The 26,520-nt window shown below is 44.3% G+C and overlaps 1 protein-coding gene across 1 annotated transcript; it reads right to left on the bottom strand.

The window, feature by feature from the left end:
- Nucleotides 1-814: 814 nt before the first annotated feature.
- On the bottom strand, nt 815-25,375 carry Clca1 (chloride channel accessory 1). The gene is made up of 14 exons (XM_021658031.2): nt 25,163-25,375; nt 18,640-18,780; nt 18,318-18,465; nt 15,995-16,100; nt 14,719-14,899; nt 12,752-12,970; nt 11,815-12,042; nt 9,971-10,145; nt 7,892-7,998; nt 5,967-6,182; nt 5,174-5,435; nt 4,015-4,185; nt 2,081-2,314; nt 815-1,328 (listed from the first exon to the last, which is right to left on the bottom strand). The coding sequence occupies exons 1-14, from the start codon at nt 25,322-25,324 to the stop codon at nt 955-957; spliced, it is 2,724 nt and encodes a 907-aa protein (XP_021513706.1). The 5' UTR covers nt 25,325-25,375; the 3' UTR covers nt 815-954.
- Between the last annotated feature and the right edge of the window lie 1,145 nt (nt 25,376-26,520).

The raw sequence follows: 26,520 nt of genomic DNA, 5'->3' as shown, positions 1-26,520 counted from the left end.
CTTGGTCCCTTGTTGGTAGAACTGTTTTGGGGCAGATTAGGTGCAGCCTTTCTGGAAGAGGTGTTTTGCTGGGGGTGAGATGTGAGGTTTCCAGGCCCAGTCCCCTCCCCATCTCTCTTTCTCTGTCTCCGTCTCTCTGTGCTTCCAACTTGCGTATAAGATGTAAGTCTTGAGCAACTGCTCCAGTACCTCCTTGCCATCCTACAGCCACACTCCCTATCATGATGCCTATGGACTCACCCTCTGACTACAAACAAGCCCTCAGTTAGATAGTTTCTTTTGTAAGCTGCCTTGGTCTTGATGTCTCTTCACAGCAATAGGAAAGTAATTGGGACAGCTGTTAATAGGAATTTGTAAAATAATTATTAAATAAATTTTTAAATTTCTGTATCACTTGGCCTGGATCTTCCTACTCCTCCTCATTTCCATCCACCGTGGCTTTAAGTATCACTGACTCTTGTAGGTTCAGGCACATGGTATGCATTTCTACTCCCATGGAAGCCCCAATGTGTGATTTCTTTCTGAAGTAGACTCCCTTCTGTAACCGTGCCATCCTCATTCAGATCTAGAGAACAGAAGACACATTCTTGCTCAGGCTAGGCTGGGGCCCTAAATAAGAAACCAGCCCTTTTGTATTTAAATAGTTGGGTTAGGCATTTCTGATGTTTTAATAGTTAGTAGATCGACTAACTGCAATTGAATCCTATTTTTAGCTGGCAAAGTTCCTTAGGACAGATTAAAATCTACTCGGCACAAGCAACACTCGCAAGCATTCAAGCTTACCATTCAAAGATTGATCAATGAATATTCACACTTTTGAATTTGAACAGAAAATTTTTTAATACACCTGGATCAGTTTTCCCCATATTACTATATCGCCCCCTACAGGAAGTCTAAAATGCATTTTTAGAAAATTCTACAATGAAAGGAATGATCTATTCATTGCCTGAAAGTTCAGTGCAAACCTAGCTTCACCTGCATTTCCCCGATCCACTTCCACATTATTTTTAACACATGGACGCCAGGAATGGTGCTGTTGATACTAACATCAGGATAAGGAAAAGATGTGCCTTCAGGAGTGGGGATAAACACAGATACCCGGGCAATGTTAGAGATTTCTGATTTTAGATTGGATTTATCCACAGCCTGTATAGCAAGGAAGATGTCGGTGCCGTTTTCAAAACCGTTGTTTTGCAGCTCAAACTCAAAGGTCTCCTGAGAGTTGGCCTCTTTGGGGATGAGGTTGATAGTGCTCACTTGGATTGAGGTATTGAACTTGTCTTTAAGATCGGTGATACTGGTACTCATTCTGATGATGTACTTGGAGGCTAGAATAGAAGATACAAGAGAGGAGTGAGGGAGGATGTGACGTGTAGTTCTCAAATCTTAAGCTTTAAAAAGCCGGCTAGGGACTACATCATCATCTCAGGAACTACAGTGAGTAAAGGGAACTGCTTATCACAGGGGCTGTTAGCTACTGTATGCTCTTGTTATTCTTAACAGAGTGAACATAAACTTGGTTCAATGGTGGCTTGACGCCTTGGTCAGAGTTTCTGAGTGTAGGGCTTGGCTGAGGAAGGAGGGTATCATGGCTTATTATTTCATTATTTGGAGGGGGGGTGGTGCTCAAACATTAGCGTGCTCAGAGGATCTTAAAATGCAGACTCTAGCTTACTAGGTCAGGCTGCCGCCCACACATTTCATAAACACGTGCCAGAAACAGAGACCCTTAGGCTGCACCCCAGACCTTATTTTTGTATTTGAGAGCCAAATTCTAATCGAATGGGAAATTTCTTTCAAAGATATTGACCCTTTATTCATAGTTTCTCTAGAAACACTACAAAGCCTCATTTGTCGGGGGGGTGGGGGGAACGACAAACAAACCTCAAAACAAGACACAAACTCCTGAAGTTTTCTTTCCCCAGATAAAATGTCTTCTTCCTTAAGAAGGTCTTTTAAAATATGCACCTTTAATTCACTCCGTGCCTTCGGTCTCCTCCACCCAACACACCTGCAAACCCCTCCTGGGCCCCTGCTTGGTTGGTTGCTCCTTATATAGTCTGCACTGTAACGGCCTTACCTCTCCCGTGGTCATAGTCATCCCCGGGGGCCGTCCAAGTCAGAGTCACAAGGTTGTGACCTTGGATGCTGGCCTTCAGGTCGGTGATTTGGCAAGGTGGAAAGAGGTCAGGCACGGGAGCCTTGGGGACATTAGTGGCCACAAATGATCCCCCCGAAGATGTCCTGCTGAAGCTCAGTCGCTCTTTCTGAACATAACCAGTTTCAGGACGTGGAGGATTCATTTTTATTTCACCTGTGTTAAAATTTATTCAAAGTATGAAAAGCAACACCAAAAGGCTAGCCTACCCACCCGTTTTTTTTTTTTTTTTTTTTTACTGGATCTCTTCTTTTTTCCTCTCCTTTCACCAATAAAATTCACCTTAAAGTTTCGTGACAAGACCCCAAATTGGGTTGCATAAGAAGAAAATTAGCAAAGGGAGGCCCACATTTCTTTACCTAACAGGTGTCTCCTGGTTGTAATAGGAAAAAGAATTAACTAATATTTTTTTTTCTGAAATTGTATTTCTTCTCTCTGTTTTTGTCTTTAATTTTAAAAATTATTTATTTAGTTATTTGTGTTGAAGGAAAGCATGTGGAGGTCAGAGGGCAACTTACAGGAGTGGGTTGTGGACCCACCATGTGGACCCGAGGACTGGAACTCCAGCTGTTAGGCTTAGCAGTGAGTCATCAGCGAGCACCTTACCTACTGAGCCATCTCACTGGTCCCTCGTTTTTCCTGTCTTCCACCGTGTCAGTTTAAACACCATCTCTGTTTAAGCATGATATCTCCTGAAGAAGTCTCGCATCGTTTTGATAATATTGTGCGTGCCATACTCTCTCCCGCCTACTTGGTACTTAATCTCCTTGGCTTTCGAGAATTTCCTTGGTTGTTTAATTTATGCAGTTTTCACATTTTACCTATTTGTGTTCTGTCTTTCTTACTTGACTACAATTTCTCATGAAATTGTAAATGTTATGTCCCAAACTTTATGCTCTTGAAAGAATCCTGTCTCTTTTTACTGTGAGACAGTGTCTGACAGTGTAGTCCAAGTTGGCCTCACTCCCACTATCTTCCTGCGTGGCCCTGAAGTGCTATGATTGCAGATGTGTGCCACCCACACCCAGCCCAACTGTCTATCAACACCTGGGAATTCATTCATGTAGCAGTTTCCGAATTTGAGTCACACTGTTATGTAAACTAATTAGGTGCTTCAAAAACTACTGTGGTTCCCTCAGCCATCTGAGCTTTCAGAACCTTTCTTCAACAGTGGTGTTCTGCTCATGATATGGCACTATTCAGAATTTGATTTCTCATAAAGTCTGCTTCTTTAAAACAATATTTTGGTGGTTTAAATTTCCAAAAGTAAGTTCTGAAATCCTCTAGACTCTGTTGCTCTCAATCTCACTCTGATCTCAGGCAAATGTTGTAAACCCAGAGTGGGGTGGAATGTCTTATTTCTTAAGACATATTTTCCCATTTGTTTACCTCAAAGACCACTATGGTTTTGAAGTGGGAAAAAGTGAAGCAATAGAGATATATTTTTATCTTGTAGATGATGTGGTTTGGAATCAAAGTGGTTAAAAGCTATCATCTGCCTGGTTGGTTTTCGGACGAGATCGGGCATGTTCAGGGTGGTATGGCCGTAGACCTGGTTGGTTTTCAGATGGGGTATTTTGCCCTCTTACAGAAAAACAGGGGATGATTAGGGACATTTTTGAATGCCATAACTTGGGGGTGGGGCTGTTCCTGGCATCTAGTGGATGGATTTCAGTGACACAGCAAGAGCCTGTAGGACATAAGAGTGAACTCAGCACAAAGGGTCACCTTGCTCCAGACAATAATAAGGCAGAGGTGAGACTCAGAAACCAAGAGTTGTCTTGCATCGTTCTGCCTTACAGACTTAGTGGTTCTTCTGGACTCAAGTCTTTCAGTCAACTCTCCAGGTCACTCACCGTTCTCAATCCAGCCATCTATGTACATGGCTGCATTCTTCCGAGGTGCTGCGTTCTGTTTCTCTGCAGTATTTCCTCCATGAGCCCGTATTTTTATGCTGTATCTACCATTTGTATCGAAAGCTGTAAAAAACCTTGAGTACACGCCATCGTTTTTGGTAGCATCGGCACCTTGACAAGGAGATGAAGGAATTTATGAATACTGGAAAGGCAACTGGAAACCTGTATTCCCAATCTGTATGTGGGTCAACATTTTGCAAAAAGAGAAACTGAGCATTATCTACAAGAGACTCTCATGAGGCTTGATTATGTACAAACCAAGGCCTGATGTTTATGCATATGTATGTAAATGTATGTCTGTGTAAGTCTTTTCTCCCTGAACTCTCTTTTTTTTTTTTTTTTTTTGGAATCAGAGGTCATTTCACATGTCTCTGTCATGACTGCTGCCATGAGCTATCAGCTCACTCTTTATCTGTCAAGTCAAATCAGATTGCCCAATGTACACAATTAGGGAGGAAAAATCCATAATTTCTCCCTAGGAGATGTTTGGGATTGGAATTCACTTATAAAATTCATTCTAATAAATATACCTCTGTCACAGTAAACAGATACCTCTACAGAAGAAATACAGAATCGCATTACTTCCTTACAGATTTTTTTTTTTTAATTCAGGAAAAATGGGCAGAATTTTTCACTTGGGGAGAGTAATCATCGAGACCTGTGCTGGAATTCAGTTCTGTTGTTTGAAGTGTGACAGTGTTTCTTCGCCAGTAATGTGGGGATAGTAGTGTCTAAACGTGCGTGGTGAACACAAAAACGAAGATATGTGTTTCTGTATGTGCATACATGTTGAGTAGTCACTGAGCCTGACAGAAAATTTCTGTTATTCCCTTCCCTTAGTTTGGTAGGCAGACAGTTCTGTGTAGCCTTTAATCCTATTGCATTCAAACACTAATGTAATTTGGCTTGGTAGAGGCTGAGCCTGGACCCTTCCTCATGTTTCCCAGCATTTTGGAATCTGCCATGTACGGGGATGCAGATAGCCCTTTCAACCCCAGTGCCAGGTTCCCTGCGTGATGGTCTGCCCCAGAGCGTGCCCATTGCATTCCTTGGTGGTGACTTAGAAGAAGACCTAATTTTTAGTTTCTTTGATTGTCACCTGCTCCATTATCCAGTAATTCCAGGGTTACTGTTTTTCCTTTCACAGATTCAATCAGGGCTGTGACATTGGCCTTGAGGATGGGTGACGCTCCTTGGCGAATGGTTGTATACACTGGCACAGGGCTGGGGAATTTTCCTGTGCTCTTGCTCAGTATCGGGGTCACTGTAATAGGAGGCAGCTTAGCGCTTGTGGCACGGGAGGTGACAGTCAATGTGACGGTTTGCAAGCTCGCTTGCAGGCTGTATTTCCAAATGCCAACCTGACCAAAACAGATGCAGATATTTCCAGTTAGTGACAAAGACCTAACTTCACTGTCACATACAACAAATGCCTATGTGACTAAAGCACGTTATAAGCATGTCTAAGAAGATGTGGATTCCTTGACTCTCAGTTGAGGCAACAGTGAGTGTGTTTAGACTAACTCCATGGCTCCCACTATCAAGACCAACCTAGTTCGGGATAATGAGGCCTGAAAGCTGTCTCCTTATTGACCACTACCTGGAGTTTCCAAGGCATGAGTTTTGAGGGACAGGAAATAGTTTTCATTATCCTGAAGCAACAAGAATCATTGTCTTCCCAACTCCTATATATGTCAATTTTTTCCCCTTTCATTTGGGGACATAAAATTACCTGTTGTCCTAACTGGCTGGCTGACTTCAATAAACAAAGTTGTCATTGTTTTCTCCTGAAGTCATTCTCTCTCTCTCTCTCTCTCTCTCTCTCTCTTTTAAATCTACTATTATTTGTTAAAAATAATTTTGCCTAGTCTGCAAGAAAGCTGACTCTGTACCTTGGCAGTGCCTGGGACTTGGAGGTAGGCCATCTTGGTGGCTGTGTCTGTTATGAAACCATTTTGTCTTTTTCCACTGGGATCCCAGAGAAGAATCTTGGGAGGAGCTTTTGTCCAGGTGACAAGAAACAAGGTGTCCTTCCCCACGGTGCTGTCCACAATGACTGAGCCGTTCATCCACTGGTTATTCTGCAGACTAGCGCCCCTGCTCTCCAGCTGTTGAGAAGAACAACACTTTACTCCCTGGACAGGAAGTATACATCTCAAGGGCTTACCACCCTGTCCTGACTGCCAAGCCCCACACTAACAGGTCTGCAGGTGTTGTTGAGCGCTTTGTTTGGTATTTAGAGTCATTTAGTATTCAATTCTAAGTTACTATTTCAGCTCCAAGTTTCCATGATATTTCTTTTTCCACCCAAAAGACCACCTCCCTCTCGGGATTTATGAATCCCGAACTTCACACTGTCTGTTTCTCCTAGACAGCATTACTTCCCCTCTGCTTGTCTGAGCCTTTCTGGTCCTCCAGAATTTGGTGCAAATGTCACATTCTTCATGAAGCCTTCACTGATGTCTATCTCTTAGGACGTATGAATCACCTCCTTCCTGTGGGATTTGATGGAGTTTTCTCTGTGGCTGTCCTTTGATGAACATCACCTTGTGCTTTGCTAGTGTATCTCTAATTATAGTACCTCCCAGGACAGAACCTCTTCTTCTTATGGTAGGTTAGTAAATGAATCCTGCTCATCTTTCCACGATGAATTACCTTTCTGGGGTGCATTCCTTTCTTTGAAAAAACAAGGCCCTTGAGTTTAGTTTTAAATTAAATTTCGTGCAGGACAACCAACATAGGAGCCATTGCTATCTTCCTAGACTGGAAATAGGGGACATCAGCCAGCCCCAAAGCCTATTGTTTAGAAAGCTTTTATCCAGGCTTTGATGTGCCACCATTTCTCCACATTTACTCAGACTTTGACTGTGAAAGATTGAGCTTCACACTGTTCTCCTTCTGGGTTGCCTTGTCCAGCCTTGAGGTGATGGTATGTGCCAGGTCTTATTGTAGTGTGTTATGCCATATTTAGTTGATATCCCTTGGAGGCCTGCTCTTTTCTAAGGGGAGAGAGAGGGAGGGGAGTGAAGGGAAGCAGGGGAGAGAGGAGAACCTGCAGTCAGGATGTAATGAGAGAAGAAAGAAAGAAAGAAAGAAAGAAAGAAAGAAAGAAAGAAAGAAAGAAAGAAAGAAAAGAAAAGAAAAGAATTCCACACACAGTTTCTGCAATTATTCTACCAGAGCACTTTGAAGTCTATTTGTCTTTCTCAAAAACAGTCCTAAGATATTTGAAAGATAATTTGAGTTTCTTGGCATTTTAGAACCAGACAAGTCTGCAGAAGCTTTCTCTCCATACTTAGAGAGGTGAGGGTCTTTACCCAACATCAGCTAATGGCAGATTCAGATTCAAGATTTAGGAGTCTGAGTGGACTTCATGGGGTTTCCACAGGGTAAAGTGCTGTCTCTCTGCTACAGGAAAATCATGGCAAATCTTAAGGACTCAGATCGAGGCAATGGAAAAATAATGCAAATCATGTCTGAACATTTGTCCTTGAGAATGTATAAATGATCTGTTTTGAAGACTATGTGAGCCAATCATATTGCAATGAGTGCAGGTTAGCAAATGTTTACGAAAGATTATTAGACATTATGTTTCATGTTGCTGGTCTTTGTAAGTCACTTCATTTTCTTAGAAAATAGGTAAATGCCAACAGTCTCGTTTTAGTAAGGAAGACTGCATTTGGAAAATAATGTTTGATGTCAAGCTGAAGGCTCTGAATTTTATTTAATACACAAAGGAATGTAGAATACAAAGCATTCGACAGTTCAGTCTGTGATTATAAGTAAATGTGAGAAACCAAATAGTAAGAACCCCCACCTGGATGGAATTCTGAGAGATAGCTCCATTTCCTGATGAAAGGGCAGCGAAAGCGTCAACAAGGCCATTGTTCTGAGCCTGGTCAGAAGCATATGTCTGCAAGCCTCCTAAAATGCAAGTATGTCATCAGAAGTTATTTTCCAGAAAGCAAGCATGTACAACATTTTAGTTATAGCAGGATACACAATATAAATGAATAACAATATAAATACTAAACATACATGTACATTTACTCACAATCTGATACTGATACATATATATGTATAGATATATGATATCTATATCTATATCTATATCTATATCTATATCTATATCTATATCTATATCTATATCTATATCTATATCTATATCTATATCTATATAGATATAAGATATATATCTTATATATATTCATATGAATATTCATATGTATATATTCATGTTTGTGACAGAGTCTTCTATAGTTCAGGCCAGCTTCAAGACTTCTATTTATCCAAGGATGACCTCTACTCCAGATCTTCCTGCCTCTGCCCCACCTAATGTGTTTACCGGTTTACACCACCATGTCCCACTGACACTGATTTTTCAGTTCTGTTAGTGGATAGCTTCAGAAACGCTGTCATGAAGCTACTTAAACTATCTGCACAAACCCCCGAAGCATCTGTTTTAGAGCTCGTGTGTCTCCGCATGAGAAAGTCTATTAAAGCACAGTCCGCACAGATTGGCTTGCTCTTATTTAAATGCCTATCTAACAAACTGGGTTTTAAAGTTGTATCTCAAGCCAAGAGAGATACATGTGTGACAACATCAAGAAATAACAGTGGACGAAGGGACTGTTGCAGAGAACTGGGGTGTGTAGTAAGAGAATGAATAATTACAGCGGGCCTGGAAGCTTGGGTATCGAGAATGAGTATAACTGAAGAAACAAAGAAGAAGTCATTCCTAACTATCTTCTTTGTATTCAGTGTGTGTGTGTGTGTGTGTGTGTGTGTGCGCACGTGTCACAGTGTGAAGGGCAAAGGACGAGGTGTGGCAGCTGCCTCTCTTTACACAGTGTAGGTTCCAGGGACAGAACTCGGGTTGTGAGCTTGGCGGAAAGCACCTTGGAGTACCTTGGCTAGTCACTTTTTAAAGTATTAAATTGCATCCAAAGCTGGGGGTGGGGTCTCTGCAGTGCTGCCGGCATCCCTCTTGTTTTAAGACGTCCTCTTCCAGGTGAGGGAAAGTGTGCTTTGCGTCAAATGTTGGCTACCAGTGACTAACGGCTGCCTCGTTCTCTAGAGGATGGCCTTACCCCAAAGAGCCATCCTTCACAGAAAAATGGCTCTTACCCTGCTCTGCTTCGACAGTAAATGTCCGTTGGCGGATGGGCGCAGTGGTACAGAAGGGAGCCCTCGAGTCCCAAGGGAGGACCAAATGTATATTGTGTTTCCAGCCTAGAAGTCCCTTGGCCAGGCTGAGGCTAGTGTGTAAATCTGCCTCCTCCCTTTGCTCCATCTGCCCTTCATTTCTTTTCTTTTGGGAGTTAGCCTTCTCTAATTGTGTACTATCTATGGGTGGATACATTAGGCTCCAATGGTAATAGTTTATATTTCTAATACTATCCCTAAGTAAAAGGAAACGTTCACATATTCCGCTACAGAAGCCGAGGTTCAGAAGTCTCTCTCTCTCTCTCTCTCTGTGTGTGTGTGTGTGTGTGTGTGTGACTTAGATTCACAGCACACTGACCTTCTGCGGAGAAGCTGCTGTGCACTGTTTGACTGAAGCAGCCTCTGCATTGTTCTCCAGGCTCTTCACCTTTCCCCCACTTCTCCCTCCTGTCTTTCCCAGGTAAAGTTAAACACTCATAAGGTACCCAGGAAGGGCTCCCTGAATTGTCACTAGGGTGTAGCGCAGTTTCACCTTCTGTGATCTGGCCTGGCCCTGGAGCCAAGACCTTAAGGAGAATGGGTAGAGTCAGTGGTAATGGTCATTGGGAGAAGTGTAGCTCCTTGGCTGACATTACTCCCTCTCTCCTTACCCTGTTTTTCCTGACTCCCCAGGTGTCCACAGCATGGGGTCCATTGGTAGAAACAATGTTCTCTGCACACCCTCCCTCACCTGTCATTTTGGACAGCTGCTCCAGCTCCTTAGCAACAGTCGGTCCCAGGGCCACCGTGTGGATGATGGCCCCACTCTTCCTCACCATGTCAAAGCAGGAGCTGATGGTATTGTCCTCCCCATCCGTCAGCAGCACAATCTCAGACCCGTCGGTTGGGTACTTCTTCTTTATCACCTAAGGACACGATTGAGAGCAGGAGCTGTCAGTTTTGAGGTGGCTGGGGTGTTTGTGGAAACTGAATTCACGTGGGACAGGAAGGAGCAACTGTGGGGGGACCAAGCACATGTCTGGGGATGTTGGGGGACACCCGGCTCGCAGTGACACCGCTGTAACACTTCTGTCATGGAACTCAACAGTGATCTTTTTTGTTGTTAGCCTGCCCCAGAATGGATGCTGAGCAATGCAGGGTGGTCCTAAGGACAGCCAGTTCTGGGATAGGACACAGGGGTTTGGAGTTTCCTTCATTTGCTCTCTCCCTGAGAAGCTTTGAGAAGTTCCAAGATGCCATCAGAAAACACCAGGAACCAGCTGAGGGATAGCGGACCCAGAGGAGGTCTTAGCTTTAGCTTTTTGCTATCTGGCGATGTCAACTTTAAGTTGGTACCATAGATTCTGACTGGAGATTGTTCCCTTCTAAATACCCTTCTGATTAGCAAGGTATTACTTTGTTCCTTTACACGTACACACACCACACACCCACACACCCTACACACATGCCACATACATACACACACATACCACACACATACCACACACACACACACACACACACACACCCTACACACATGCCACATACATACACACACATATCACACACATAACACACACACACACACACACACACACACTTTTGATGTTTGTTTTTTGAAACAGTGTATCATGTAGCCTACACAGGCATCAAACTCCCTGTGTAGACAAGGAAGACCCGGACCTTCTGACTCTCCTACTCTTATCTCCAGTTGTGTACCTAGTTACACTTTTAACAGAGCATAGAGGACAGTGCACGTCTGCCAATGGTAAATGAGATTATGATGAAAAGAAAATGAAATAAAGGCATATGTGATCCATTCAGGAAAACCAGACTGTACACATCACTGAAATGCTGGAAAGAGACCAACATCCAGGGAAGAGAGTCAAATCAAGTCCTGCAGCCTCTGCTCTCTGGGTGAAGATGTCAAGAGGGGGAGGGAGGCACAGGAGACCTCCCCCGACTGCATTCTCTGTTTGAGTGTGGACGGGGGAGCACAACATAAGGCGACCGTGATGATGTCACAAGAGGGTTGACCGAGTGGACTGAGATGATGGACGTGGGAAAGGGCCAGGACCTCAGGGTCTGTGGTCACAGTCTTGGTCTGACCAAGGTGCTTCAGGGCCTTGGAAGTAAGAACTGTGGCCCAGTTTGGATCCCTTTGTCAAATTTCTAATAATTGCTGTGTGTCATGGAGTCTAGGCTGGGGTTTCCATGTTTCCCTCAGGGAGACAAAAGGTAACTGAGTTGTGTCATCAGACGAGGTCAGATGATCCTGCCACTGAGTCTGAGAATGTGTAACCTTATGGAGCTGGGTGGAGGAGGCACAGGAGACATATTTTCAGTGCAGGAATGCATGCAGAAAAGCCTGAATGCCTAGGTGCAGAAGAGGGCAGAGCATGAAGGAGTGAATATGAAGAAGTAAATTAGTAATAGCTCTGGAGGCCTGTGTCTTTGTACCCTCTGCCTGTCACTTTGTCCTCGGTCACATGATTCAGTCTGACACCAGCCATGTATGGAAACTCTAGAAATGAAAATTTCATAGGAGCAAAACTCAGAAACAATTGCAAAGGCCAACAGTGGACCACGCCTTACTCTGAATGCTGCTTGAAGCCCAGAGCATATGGATGTCCCTCCAGAAGCGACCGAGGGCAAGCGCTTAGTCAGCGCATTTCTGTCAGCACCACCCTTTATCTGGGTGAGCTCACTTTGGATGTAGGCGGCACTGTCGAACGTCACCAGGCCGACCCAGGATCCCTGCTCCACGGTCTGCAGCAGGAAAAGCTTGCTTGCCTGATTCAGTCGGTGAAGACGGTTATCGGCCTGAAAGGGTGGACAGACAGAAGCAGTCAAGTTGGCCCTGAAAGGAACAGGGTAACAGGCTAATGGGTACTTAGAAGGGGCTGCCTCGAAGCAGGTGTGTACTTAAGCTGTGTCCTTTTATGGGTGATATTTTCCATTAGGACTTGGCATCCGCTCTGGGTAAAATTTTAGAGCTTTTGCATGAATGGCAAAAAGCAAAAAGCTATATTCCACAATTACGGGAACCCAGTGCATCAGTAATAGGCCTAAATAAGGCTTGCATGGAACTCTAGGCCAGTTATGCTAGCAACACGCACACAATATGAAGCTTGTATAATTCATCAGACCTTTGCTCATGAGGGGCAGTTGATGCTGAGTCTATGGAATGAGGCAATGTGAACATCGCATGCTCACATCCTTCTTATTTCCTGGAGTTTGCTCGTGAAGAAGCCGCTGAGATTTGCCTGTCTCTACCCAGCGCTGGAATCAAAAGCTAATTCTGGGCCTTGAACTCATGCCCTTATGCTTGCAAGGCAAGCACTTCAACAGCAGAGCTATCTCTCCATCCCAAGATGAGCATTTCTAATGACAAAGCTTCTGTTGTGGTCTGGTCCTCCTGTTGTCTTTATTCTCTACCAAGTCCAGATTGTTACACACACACACACACACACACAGACACACACACACACACACCTGCGATCCATGCCCCAAAGGTGCTCAGTGAACATACCGTCATGCTCCCAGACTTATCGAGAACTAAACACACAATTCTTTGTCCTGCTTGCAGCAAGGAGAAGGTGGGTGCGGGTGGCTGAGTGGTCATTGGAGTGGTTTGCTTAAAGTCCTCAGATTCCTGGATGACTTCCCATGTGCTTCGGAGGTTGCATCGTTGGTTTTGGGCATTTGGGGCTTCTTTATTGTGATTTTTTTCTGTACAGAACTCAACCACCTGAAATTGCCAATATAACAATACATATAATATATCTGTTAAACTATTTAAGAGAACACCTCCCCCCCATCTCCCCATTCCCAGGCTCCTCTCCTCGCTTATAACCATGGCTCAGTCTCACAGTCTCACCACTACTGGGAAAATGATAGTCTGCAGTCCTGTCTCGCTCCTTGTCTTCAGCCTCATTGGACTGTTCTGCAGTTAACAACCTACCTGCTCTAAGGTGGCTCCCTTTCCTCTCTAGATGTCACTCGTCTTCACACCACACTCCAGTAATCCTCTCAGTGTGCAATCCTGTCTCTCCATCCTCACCACCAAACTCCACTACTTCACTTTCTGAACCCCCATTAACCAACATACTGCGTTCAGCCTTGAACACACATCACTCCAGGCCTCTCTAAAATTCATCTGGAAACCTGTTTTCTCCAGCTCCATCCACGTCTTCATAATGAGCGCATCGCTTTCCTGCATCAGTTTCTCCCTCCGAGTACATTTCTGATTTGGTGTCAACACTAAGCCCCTAGTTACCCAGCTCAAGAAATAGGGAAGTTTCTGTTCTCCCTCCTCTCCAAAACAACCAGGATGTAGACATTCCTTCCTGCTTACAGTCCACACCCGCCCCCTCCATGCCAAGGAACTCTCCATCATCTGAGTCTTCATGGTCCTTCCTTCACACTGTAGTCACTCATGACTTATATGACTTTTCTGCACTGCTGAACAATGTCTCCAGTTTGTTCACCCCACAGCTGTTTGAGAACTCTTTCCTTTTACTTTCATAAGAAGGCTTTTGGTGTTTATATTGTATGCATGCTCTGTGTGTGTTGTGTGTACAGGTATGTGTGCCAGTACTCATGCAAGCATGTTCACATAGAGGGCTGAGGTCAGTGTTAGGTATCCTTTTTCACTCTCCATCTTCAGTTTTTTTGTTTTGTTTTGTTTTGAGACAGGCTTTCCCAGTGTGTCTGAAATCCATCTATTTGATGAAACTGGCTGCCATTGACCTTCAGCCATCAACCTATCCCCATCTCTCAGTGCTGGCTTTTTGCATAGGTTCTGGGGATCTGAGCTCAGGTCTGTGTTTGGCCAGCAGGCACTTTACCATGGGAGCCATATTTCCTTAGTCCTACAAGAACCTGTGTGTGGTTTGTGAGGACCCACACTCTACAAGCCTTGTGGCTTGTCCAGCAAACAGCAGTCACGAGCTGGAGATTTTTCCTTCACTCCCCACCTTCCTCCAGGCTGTGTGGTCCAAGTCTGTAATGTCTTCTACTCTATCCTGTTGGTTCTCAGGCCTGCCAGGCTTCTTCACCCCCTCCCTTTGCTCGTGAGTCTTCACCCGGGAATTCATTCTCTACCGCCTGCTTTGTAAACCTGTCTTCATCCACTTCCCAAATATTTTCCTCATTTTCTATCCTTCTCCTAGAGAGGGATGTCCATTCAGATGTCCACTCACTCCTCTGTGGTCTTAGAGTGCAATGCACAAGAGAGTCCTTTGCCATCATGACAGACAATGTCACACTAAACTGCCTCCTTAAGATTTGGCCCCGTGTGAGAGATGGCAAGAGTTCTGTATGTTTGGCTTCTGAAAACTAGCTTATCCCAAAGAGATTCAGCTGCTGATTTTCCCCCTAAAGCTGGTAGGTAGTATTTTTAAAACTTGATCTTCCTTTGGAGTGCCTGGGCAAACCCAAAACCAAACTGACCTTCCTAAATGTATACAAGCATGCGGGAAACAACAGGGCACTTACAGAATCAATACTTTGACTGTACATTATGGATGCTGTTACAGTCTGTTGTGGATCTGGTATGAAAGCACAATCTTTTTTATACAGTCCTGTTAATCTGTCAATTATGCACCTTCCGCCAGCGATACAACTGCCTCCCTGGCACCGACGAACTTGATTTTTACCAGTAATTGCTGCTGAACATCTGAAAGTACATAAAGGTTAGGTGTTAGGCAATGTGATCATCTCTACGGGGCAGTCACTCACCTGAACTTTCTGACTGCTGCCTTTTGCATGACTTCCCCCCCCCCCATTAAACCAAGAAGAACGTACGTACCATCATATAACAAAAACACTAAATTCAGACAACATGACTACCACGGTCCCTAAAGAGAAACATTATCAAAACACACACACACACACACACACACACACACACACACACACTACTTATTATCCTTTGTCTTTCAAAAAAGTCTTTAAAGTATTTGTAAGCCCAGAAGTATTAAAAAAATGATAGCAGTCCAGAAGTTATTCTCTTCATGTATCACAGAGTATCTATGCAATCTAACCGTCAGTGCCATATTTAATAGAGACATGCTAGGGACAGTCACAGCAAGAAGACAAGGTGGCTGTCATGATCACAGTTGTCACAGTTTATCCAGTAACACACAAAACAGAGGTGGTACAAAATAAAGCTACCAGAGGGGAAGAAAGGAAATGCTTACACAGATGAGTGTTCCTCCTAGAAAGCCCACGATAACAGAGCTCTTTTATCTCGGCCATGGTAGTCATGTTGCCTAAAGTGCGCCACAGCTGTGGGAGGGAGAAGGCGCTGACCAGACACTCTATTTCCTAGAAAGTGATGAGTACGAAACAGCTTTGCTCTTAGGGGAGGACACAATATCGTGTGTGTGTGTGTGTGTGTGTGTGTGTGTGTGTGTGTGTGTGAAGCTTAGGAAAGAGACGTAGTAGAGACAGACAGCAGGGCTGGAAGAGTGTCCACTGGCTGAGATTTGAAAAGTCAAACCAGCATGCGGTCAGGTCAGCACGATGAGTCCAGGATGTGCTGTGTGGCACAGAGGCCACAAAGCAGAGGCACCTGTCAGACTGCCTGGCAGTGATCTACAAAGCGGGAAACTCAGTTCACAGAACTGAGAAACATTGGTCATTTTGTAGTAACATGAAAATGAATGCCTTAGAGATAGAAAATACGACAGAAAACTGGTGTTTTAAAAGCAATTCAAGGAAAGGTTGCATTTTAGAATTGTTTGGTGAAGGGAAGTCAAAATACACATACCTCACTGCTTTGGGTTTCCCTTCGGATAAGTAGAATTTCTGCTCATTGTTGTATTCATCGAAGACGCCCCATCGGAGATTAGCCCACAAATGGACAAATACCCTCTCTGTGAGAAAAAAACTCAAGCAGCTGAATATAGTTAATGTGAAATAACCTCACACTAGAAAGAAAATTCTTCTCTGTGCTTATTTGGCTTTACTTTAGGATAGATTTCTAAATAGTAAAATTAGAAGCTTGATTTCCTGAGCATGACCTTGAATGACAAGTATGCAGTTTTGTAGGATACACGTATTTATTTTGGTTTATCATGTGTTCATGGACTGATGACTTAGAGCCAGGAGGCTATAAATACACTGGTCAGTGGCTGCCTTACCCCCCACCCCCCACAACTGCTTGATCTTGTGGAAGACAAGCAGGATCAGAGAGAGAAAATGCCTTAACAAGAGTTAAGTTCAACTCCTTAGCACAGTGTGGGAGTGCCTGATAACTCCAGCCCTCTTCCAGCTCTTCACCTTCTGGGCTCTGTAATCACAGCTTTCTGAGTATTTTTCAGTAGGCTGCATCATGCTCTTTTTCACCTCTGGTTCTTTTTTTCACATACTTTCTCTTGTTGGCATCTCTCACTGTCTGCAGTGGTAATTACTGCTTTTGCTCAAATGCTTCCATCTAGGCCTGGCGGTCAGTATTTGCAATCCCAGATATTCAAGAGGCTGAAGCAGAAGGATCATTAGTTCAAAGCCAGCCTTGACAACATTTTTTTTTGAAATCCTGTCTCCAAAGCATTATGGGAAAAATAAAATCAAACTTTGATCCACCCAACTGACATCCTAACATAGAGCAGACTAGGCCCTCCTCTTACAGTTTCATTATGTCCCGTTATTTGGCACCTTGCAATATTTCCTGTCATCATACTTACCTCTATGAAGCTAGGCAATGTGATTTCTCTCCTGTTGTATCTGGGCATATCATATCTAGACACTACGAGGCACCCAACAAGTATCTGTTATATTTGGATGACTCTTAGTGACTTATGCACATCTTGTGGTTCTGAATTATAGTTCAAGGTAGGCTGAGTTTAGAGAGCTAGGTGAGAGGGCCCTCACTAAGGAACTCCAGTCTCCTGCTCTGCTCTGAGGATTTGCACTGAATTTTTTTTTTCAAGTTCTGGAAAGGCGATGACTATCTGTCAAAGGTACCAGATGATCTGGAGGGCAAAGGACTGGGGTCATGGTTATAAAGGAAGCATTTAAAGGAACAGTGTGATACCCAGCTGTGGTGGCTACAGTGAGCTCAGGACTGGGACAGTGCAGATCGATCAATTAATTCAACACATATGTATTGAGTCATAGGTCAAGAGGCTTCTGGTCATAGAAGTGAAATGGAATTTGCACAGCACAGAGGCAAGGTTCAGACCTTTCTAATCTGTGTGGGGGTGGGGCATACAGCACCAGGGCTTGCCTTTTTCTTCTGCCTTGCCTAACTTAAGAAAACCAAGCTAATTCTGGAGAATTCTAGTCTTTTTTAGGAATTGATTTTTGAACACTAGTTATTCAAGAACACCAGTTAGTCAACAAGTAACCACATTTGTGTTTATGTATAAAGCACATGCGTGTACTTTGAATATTTCATCTAAAGATCGCTCTGCATAGCTCATATTGACATGATAGAGTTTAATTTTGTAACAGTTGAACTTCTCGAGGGTCTCCCTGTGTAGCCAAGGCTGATCTCAGGATCCTTCTGTCTCGGCTGTACCGGACTGGGATGAGTGGTATGCCCCCCACACAGCAGTGACAGGCTTAGGCGAGATGACAGCAAGATGACTCCACCTGTTACCCACAGAGTGGCACGTGGTGCGGCACCACCTAAAAGCTTGTTTAAAAATGCCGCGCCGAGCCTCTCCCAGAATTCTACAGAATCAGGAACCAAATCCTGCTGAATCAGGAACTCAAAACAGACGCGCCCAAGCACACTGTCACCATCTGGTGGCCATCATATGAACTTCAGGAAGGAGATTTAATAGAGTCAGGCGAAGCCTGTAGATCCTAGAAGCCTAATGCTTCATGCCAAACAATTTTAATGTATTCACTGGGCACTATAATAGTTTATAAAGTTAATATGCCACGCCTTTACAGAAACGCAAACCAATGCTAAATTATAGCGCAGAAACACCTCTCCGACTCCTTGTTTTAAACGAAAAACCATCTTTCCTTAGCTTCATTTCTAGGTTGTCATCTGTAGGCTTACTTAGAAAGAGACTAGCATAGTTAATATTCAGTTGGTACATTATGTGTAACTTGCTTGAGTGCTTTAGCTGAGTGCATACCTTGAGGTCCATACAGAGGTCGCTTCTTTCCTGCTAAGAAGTCAGGCGTCAGGTGAATCCTGATTCCCTTTTCTCCACACGCTCCTACATGCTCAGTGTAGGGCTCGTCATTACCTGCAGGGCTAGCTGCTGACACGAGGACATCAGCCTGGAAAAAAAAAAAGATGATCACAGCACTTCAGCAAACAAGTGACTACTGGTTGTTTCAGGGGAAATAGTGTAGCATGAAAAGAAATTGAGCCAAAATGCTCCAACCAACCAACCAACCATACAGATGCTAGCTCACAGAAGAAAACAGATGTCAAAAGGAACTTGTTCTCACATTTTTGAAGGTTTCGAGCTTTGGCCTCTTATAGTCTGGTTTTCTTTTCCAGTTTTCAGGAATCAAAATGGCAACATTTTTGAAGTAAAATCTTTTCCCTGTAGCTTTGAACAGGTATGGAGAGGCCTGAGTCACCATGTCCTGGCAGGAGAGAACATGTGTAACAACATCACTGAAAACACACTGAGTTATGAGTCATTTAAACAGGTATCTGTATTTTCCTTTCAAAGGCCGACCTGGGCAGGGCACACTGCTTCCTTAGCAACAGTGGATCTTCCTGAGTGTGGGCCACACCACAGAGCAATGTTGAGCAACACAGACTGTATAAAGGCAGATGCTAACACGGGCTCGACCACTTCTTGTGGGACATTAGGCACTCTCCAATTCTAAGCTCTGATTTCACCACTTCCAGCAAGGGAGATGTTGTTATGACTACCTCACAAATGACATCACACGTGTGACCCTCGGAAGAAGACGTTTTCTTAGCACTAACTTTTATTCGCTGTTATTTCTTGCTTTCATTGCATTTGATCCCTTGACCATAAATAAGATTCAGAGAGGAAAACTGAGGACTGAGGTATAATTCTCCAGGTCTCACAGCACACAACACTGGAGAGAATGTGAGATCTGATACTGGATGAATCTCATTACAGTTAAGCTAAATATAATGTTAAATGTTACAGGAGCGTTCATTTTAGGATAGTATTAAGAGTTAGATTTAAGGAAAGAGCATCGTTTAGTAGTTGCAAATTGTGCATAGCTTTATTTTTAAGAGGTGAGGGAGCAGCAGCAGCTAGTGCGCCTGCAGGCTCCCTGAGGTGCACTGTACCAAGGGAGCATAGAGAGTGTTAAAATAGTGCTGCAGAAAGAAGCCAGTGTGTCAGCGAGGATGGAGAATGAGTGCTGACAGGAAAGAAGAGAAGTCTGCTGTTCTGAGGTGGCCAGGGGGTAAGAATCAGTGGATGGGAAGGAAATCAGAAGTAACAGGACGAAGGTTGGGAAGCCTGCAATACAGGCAAGCCATGTCTGCAGAATGGAGACAGCAGTGCTGAGGGAGTGGAGGCAGAGGGGTGAGAGGTGAGAGACCAGAAACAGTAACTACAGACAGCAGGTTAAGAAACGTTTATTTGGGAAAAGATCTTCACCAACCCTACATCTGACAGAGGGCTAATATCCAGAATATATAAAGAACTCAAGAAGTTAAACACCAACAAACCAAATAATCCAATTAAAAATGGGGTACAGGGCTAAACAGAAAATTCTCAACTGAGGGATCTCTAATGGCCAAGAAGCACATAAAGAAATGCTCAATGTCCTTAGTTATCAGAGAAATGCAAATCAAAGTGACTCTGCTATCCCCTATTTCCCCTGTCAGAATGGCTAAAATTAGAAAGTCAAGTGACAGCTCATGCTGGAAAGGACGTAGAGCAAGGGAAACACTTCTCTATTGCTGGTGGGAATGCAAACTTGTACAGCCACTGTGGAGATCAATCTGGCATTTTCTCAGAAAATTGGGAATAGATCGACCTCAAGACCCAGGTACACTACTCCTGGGCATACACCCAAAAGATGATCCACCATACCACAAGGACACTTGCTCACCTATGTTCATAGCAGCTTCATTTGTAATAGCCAGAATCTGGAAACAACCTAGATGTCCCTCAACTGAAGAATGGATTCAGAACTTGTACATTTACACAATGGGATAGTTTTTTTGTTTTAAAAACAAAGACATCATGAAATTTGCAGGTGAATGGTTGGAACTAGAAAATATCATCCTGAGTGAGGTAACCCAGACCCAGAATGACACCGATGGTATGTACTCACTTATAAGTTATTACACTTATTACAATCGACTGACCCAAAGAAGCTAAGTAACAAGAAGGGTCCAAGGAAGGATGATTGAGACCCATTCCATGGGAGAGAGCCAACCCTGACACTATTAGTGATACTCTGCTATGCTTGCAGATGGAAGCTTAACATAACTGTCTTCTGAGAGACTTCATCCAGCAGCTTATGGAAACAGATGCAGAGACCCACAGCCAAACATTAGGTAGAGTTCAGGGAGTCTTGTGGGAGCAAGGACAAAGGGAGTCAGAAGAAGCAAGAACACCACAAGAAGACCTACAGAGCCAACTAACTTAGGGCCATGGGGGCTCACAGAGACTGAACCACCAACGAGCAAGCACAGGCTGGACCTAGGCCCCCTACACACATGTAGCAGATGTGCAGCTTGTTTTTCACGTGGGTCCCCTAACAACTGGAGTAGGGGCTGTCTCTGACTCTGTTGCCTGCCTCTAGATCCCTCTCCCTAGCTGAGCTGCTTTGTCTGGCCTCAGTGGGAGAGGATGCATTTAGCCCTACAGTGTTTTGGAGTGCCAGGGTGGGTTGGTACCCATGAGGTGGCCTCCCCTTCTCTGAGAAGATGAGGGGAAAGCAGGGGGTGACTTGGAGGAGAGGGTGCACTGAGATTAGGATGTAAAGTGATTAAATAAATTAATTACATCAAAAGAGAGACATTTAAGTTAAAGTGGAATGGGGAAGTGGGTGCAGGTTCTATTTGTTTTAACAGGAACTATTAGAATGCGTAGGTCCTAGTGGGAGATGGAAAAAGAAAAAGAGGTCTTACTGCGGGGGCAAGTCTCGTGAGGAGACCCTGCCCATTCGGAGAGGACATGGGAGGAGGACAGCCAGCCTATCATGGTGTGGGAAGCCTTACTCAGCTAATGATGCCCTTCTCAGAGGATAAACTTGGGGTATTCATTCATTGTTCTTCAGGTTGCCCAAAGGGAGGGTATCCCCAGGCTGAGCTAAGGCGCTCAGGAGCCTCCGCCTGCTCTACTTCTCTTTTTCTTTACATTGCTTCTTTTCTTCTGATGAGAGACCAGGGACTGAATCTTTTAAAAGAGATTCATTAGAGGGATGAATCCAGGAGAGGAGGGATGAATCCAAGAGTGGCTGCCTCTGCTCCAGGAGGAGGCAGCAGGGAACTGGGCAGACACAGCCTTTATGTAGGATTCCTTAGTGGGAGGCGCTTTCCAGGGCAGACATTTCCAGAGTGAGAACTGATGGGATTTCAAGTCCTGAGCCTACAGGGCTCAGGGATTGGTGGATTTTTGTGGAAAACTCTGGGATTTTTATTTTCCTAGACTATTCTCAAAGTAGCACAGTCTGGGATGGGTCCTATCGAGGGGCTAGAAATGACCTTTGCGGCATTTACAGAGGTCTGTGGGAGGAGGCCTGGCTGTTGGAGCTTCCTCAGACAGGAGTCTGGCCACCTTTCTGCCTTGAGGATTGACAAAGCATCTAACATTTACTGAGTTTACAAAGGGAGTTCACGGCAAGGAGCCCCTCCCTGCAGCATGCACCCTGACAGAGACGGGAGAGAGCTGTCACTGTGCACAGCTCCCAGGAGGGCGGTAGGCGGAAGCAGGAGAGGTCACCATGGACAGCTCTGGGCATTTTGCCTGCTCCTGGGGAAGGAGGGGCTCTGACAGCCCTGGCAGCACACCCCTTCAAGCTTTGCACATGCTGTCAGGGACTGCACTGGCAGCTCCTTGGGGAGCGGGGGATGGGGCGCGGCGGCAGAGAACTACAAGCCTAAGTTTGAATACTTTACTCTAATTCCACTCATGAAATGTGACTAATGCCTTCCAGGAGGAAGTGAAAGTAGCATGAAAAAATGCTCTTGTCGACATGATTTAATGGTGGCATGGGCTGTTTGTTCTGCATTCTGAGAGCATGACATCATATTCACACATACATTTAAATTCTTCCTGAGAGAAGGGTGTGTGTGAGAGAAGAGGGTGTTGATTATTGGAAGGGCCCAGCATTCCCTAAGGACAAGCATAGAGCATTGCTGGCATCTGGATCCCTGCTCCATGACATAATGTAGTTGCTTTGCAAATGTTTGTTATACAAATGAATAACAGGATGATTGAGTGACTGAGCAAGTTATTATGATGAGTGAGATGCTGGTACACTAGTGCCAAGCCAGCTAGTACCCGGGCTCTATGCACTGAAGAAACATTTGCAAACATTCCTATTGTATTTGTGTACCCTGTGTGTGTGAGGTGGGGGGAGAGAGAGAGGGATATAAAGAGAGAGACACACACAGAGACAGAGAGACACCGAGACACACAGAGAGAGACAGAGACAGAGTTTCTCCCTGAGTTTCACCTGTGGAATATCTCCCCAAGGCTCCTGCATGGACTGTGGCAGCATTGACCTAGACAGGAGCGAGAGGTAGAGGACAGAACTGCTGTAGAGCCTGTACCCCCCTACACACACACACACACACACACACACACACACACACACACAGGTGGGAGAGCCTTGAACACTGTCTTGCTGTCTTAGGAGCTCTGTCTCAACAAGGGCTCCAGGTAGACAATTTGCTCCCAAGGAGAAGGCTATTGAAGCAGAGATTGCAGAGGAGCCAAGAAAGGCAGCTGTATTCATGGTAGGGGTCTCTGATCTCCTCAGGCCCCAGACATTCAATAGGAGGAGCCAGTGCTTACAAAATGGAGCTCTTGGGACTCCATTATACTTACCCATGTTCTTGTTGCACAGAGAAAAGCAGTGAAATCCAACTTAGCTCCCACAACTTCAGTCATTGCTCATCTTAGAATGCTGATTTAATGACTGTGTTGAGAAACTCACCAAAGACAGAGAGGGAAAGCACTCTGAAGCTCCATAAAACTCCAAGTTGCTGTTATTAGAGATAAGGTGCTGTGGCCTCCTGGTACATCCCTAAAACACACTGGCCTGAGACAGAAACAAACCTGCCATGTTTCTCTTCCATTTTCTATCTTGCTCTTCTCCATGTGTCTACTTCATTTTCTCTATAGCGATCAAAAGCTCGCTTGGAGTTTCTGATTACTGATCACTATCAGGCATGGACTTTCCTGTATTGAACATGGACTTTTGGCTGAATGTGAAGGCTTCGTAGGAAATGGCACTGTCTCTCCATCCCCCACAACCTGCTTGAGGAATACTCTAGCCAGGAACCCCTGCCAGATAGAGATGGTTCTTGACCCAAACTCCAGCTTTTCTGGGTTTGCTTCAAGAGGCATCTTTGGGAAAGTCTTCTGAATTTTTGTTCTGGGAACTTGCCTTCAGAAGGGATAAGAAAGTGACTGAAGGAGGAGAGGTTCAGGCTGCCCTAACCCTCACTGTTTACTAGATAGATTTGGGGGTGGGGTGGGGGTGGGGGAGAGAGAAGAGTCACTGCCTTCACTTGTGTGCTCACTGGTGACCTCACCAGGGCCCCATGAATAGTTTATGTTCAATTGTAGCACAGATAGTCACTAAATGTGTCACAAGAAACAACACTACAAGTCATGAATCTGGGAAAGGATGTTGCTGATGGGGAGGGGAGAGAAGGGAGAGTGGGGGTCGCTACTACTCAGAACACATCAGCTACATGAGGAAACTGTCAAAGAAAGTTTTAATTTTAGAAATGATAAAGAAACTAAAGGGGACATATTGCCTGGTAATGAAATGCAACAAGGAAAATGAAACTAATGTATGAAAGAGAGAACCAGTAAAAACATAAAAAACTAAAATACAGTAAAGCAAAAGTTTTGCTAAAGCAAATACAAACAAAAAGGTAACTGGAACCCATTGACAACAACAGTTACAGTTTATTAAGCTCCTACCATGTCCTGGGTGCTGTTGTGCGTTTTTCATGTGCTCCTCCCAAGGCTCTGTGAAAGGGCTGCTTGTAAAAGAGCAGGACCCTCGCCCCTTCCACAGTGCTGACCCGGGGTGTGCAGTGGGCAGACTGAAGACCCCAGGGTGGTCTGTTAGAAAGTGTTTCCGCCTCACTTTTAGTCCTGTACTGTTGTGGAGGCCCTCTTCTCGTTCCTCTTCCTGATGACAGTTTGGAAGACTCTTTCAGCTCTTCCAGGATAAGAAGTAACAATGTGAGGCCCTTCCCACTCCCACATCTGTGGCAGCCCTGAGCTGACCCCTTGCTTCCAGGTTGAAAAGATGCTCGTTCCCCCTTCCCCCACCAATCTCTGCCCCTTGGAAGAATTTTAAGTTAGAGCTGGTTAACTTGCTAAATAACTATTTAGCATCAGAGGTTAGTTACAAGTAGAATAAAAAGAGGGTCTAAGGTGTTCTGGTGGTAGCATCCTGCAAAGGAATTCCCTGCTGTGTGCAGTTACCAGTATCTGAATACTGCTGAATCTGCCACTGAATAGAGCAAAATACTTTTTAGTGACAACCTACAGCCAGTAAATACCGACGCCATTTGTTAAGTGATAACAGCAGAGCTAACTCAAGAGTTATACATGTCGCATTCACCTTGTTTCTCGTAAAAATCCTAGTGGGTAAAGAGCTGTTGTTTTCTTTTACAGATAAAGAATCTGAGATTCAGACATTAAAATGTCTTGCCAAGCCAAGCAACCGGAGCAAGACAAATCTTGTACTCCTTATCACAACATTATGCTTATGGAGGATTTAATAGCTAGGAATCGCCACAGCACAGGTAATTAAATTGCCTCTTAGAATGTACCTTTATCTGTTGAATGAGGGCTTCATCTTCTGGCACATTGTGGTCAATGGTGATGACAATGCGTTCGTAGCCATTCTTGTTCAGCTGGATGAGGGACCTGCTCAGAACTCCTTCCAGAAGGTGGAAGATCAAGAGGAAGACCAGATTCTTCAATGATCCCATCGTGCAGATTTCCCTCTGCAAAGGGTTGGTGGCAGAAGTGTCCTTACTAGTGTGTATATATATATATATATATGATAAAGACAGTTATCAATGGTGATTTATTATGGGTCTTAACTTATTAATGGTGATTTATTATGGGTCTTTAACCTCTTGACCACAATTTGTTCTTAAGCTCATTTGTCTAGAACATAAAAGTAACTATTGTTTAAAGCCAAGCTGTGTACTTTTAAGTGTTTCCATTTAAAAGGAGTGTTGGGCTTGCCTTGGGCTGTGCCAGATGCTTGAGCAAGGGTGGAGGACCCTACATCCGGTTCCCCAGAAACACTTATGCTAGAAAAGCAGGTTGGCCATTGGAAGACCTGTTTACTTACAAATATTTGTCTAGTCAGGAACACTGACCCACCCGCCTCCACCCCTGAACCCCACCTTCCCAGCTTGACTTTGATGCATTTAAGTAAGCTTCTGTTTCCCTGTGAGACACCTCACCACATCTCCCTCCTGGTGAACGGCACTGTTATCCTCAGCAGTGATGGGGCAAGCTCAGCATCCCTTGGCATGCTCCATACACACTCATATATACCCAAAGCGGCAGTAAGTAACTTAGATGTTACCAAGCAGTTCACACTGGAGAGAAAAGGTAAAGCCTTTATCTTATTTTGCAAAACAAGCTTCCTTTACTTCTGTATCCGACATCTTCTACCAGTCAGTAAAGTTTAAACCAACAACATGAACTTATTTTGCTGAAATTAAATGTCACCCTGAAACATAATTTATGAAGGATTGGCTGCCACATAGAGTCTTCAAGCTCACCAAACTTCAGGAGAAAGTCCAAACTGGCCCATCGTGCTCCTGACTTCACATCACTCAGGAGCAGCTTTTATCCAAACTTAGTTTGGTCTTCACGTAGACAAAAACATCAATTTTACCTTTTCTCTCCATTCTCTCTGACCTTTGGCTCATAACAATTAAGTCAGTATTTAGTGCTAACACAAAATTAAACAATGAAAAAAATGAATTAAAGCAGAGGTTTAAAGCACTTGTTGGGATCATCCAAAGCGCATGCTCATATGGAAAGATGAATACATGTATCATACATACAAATACAGAGTTGAGAGTGTTGGCCAGAGAGGTGACTGTGCATAAAGACAGGCACTTGCTGTGGAGCCCGACGCTCTGAGTTTGATCCCTGGAACTCC

This window comes from Meriones unguiculatus, chromosome 10 (genome assembly GCF_030254825.1).
Source record: "Meriones unguiculatus strain TT.TT164.6M chromosome 10, Bangor_MerUng_6.1, whole genome shotgun sequence".
Taxonomy (NCBI): Eukaryota; Metazoa; Chordata; class Mammalia; order Rodentia; family Muridae; genus Meriones; species Meriones unguiculatus.
This window is presented reverse-complemented; position numbering and strand designations above follow the sequence as displayed.

Excerpts from the sequence above, each read along its gene's own strand:
- Clca1 (XM_021658031.2), bottom strand. The coding sequence starts at position 25,324 with ATGGGATCATTGAAGAATCTGGTCTTCCTCTTGATCTTCCACCTTCTG. Across the intron at positions 4,186-5,173 it reads ATTACTGGATAATGGAGCAG|GTGCCGATGCTACCAAAAAC; the intron begins GTGACAATCAAA and ends CTCCTTGTCAAG. Across the intron at positions 2,315-4,014 it reads AGATGGCTGGATTGAGAACG|GTGAAATAAAAATGAATCCT; the intron begins GTGAGTGACCTG and ends ATTTTAACACAG.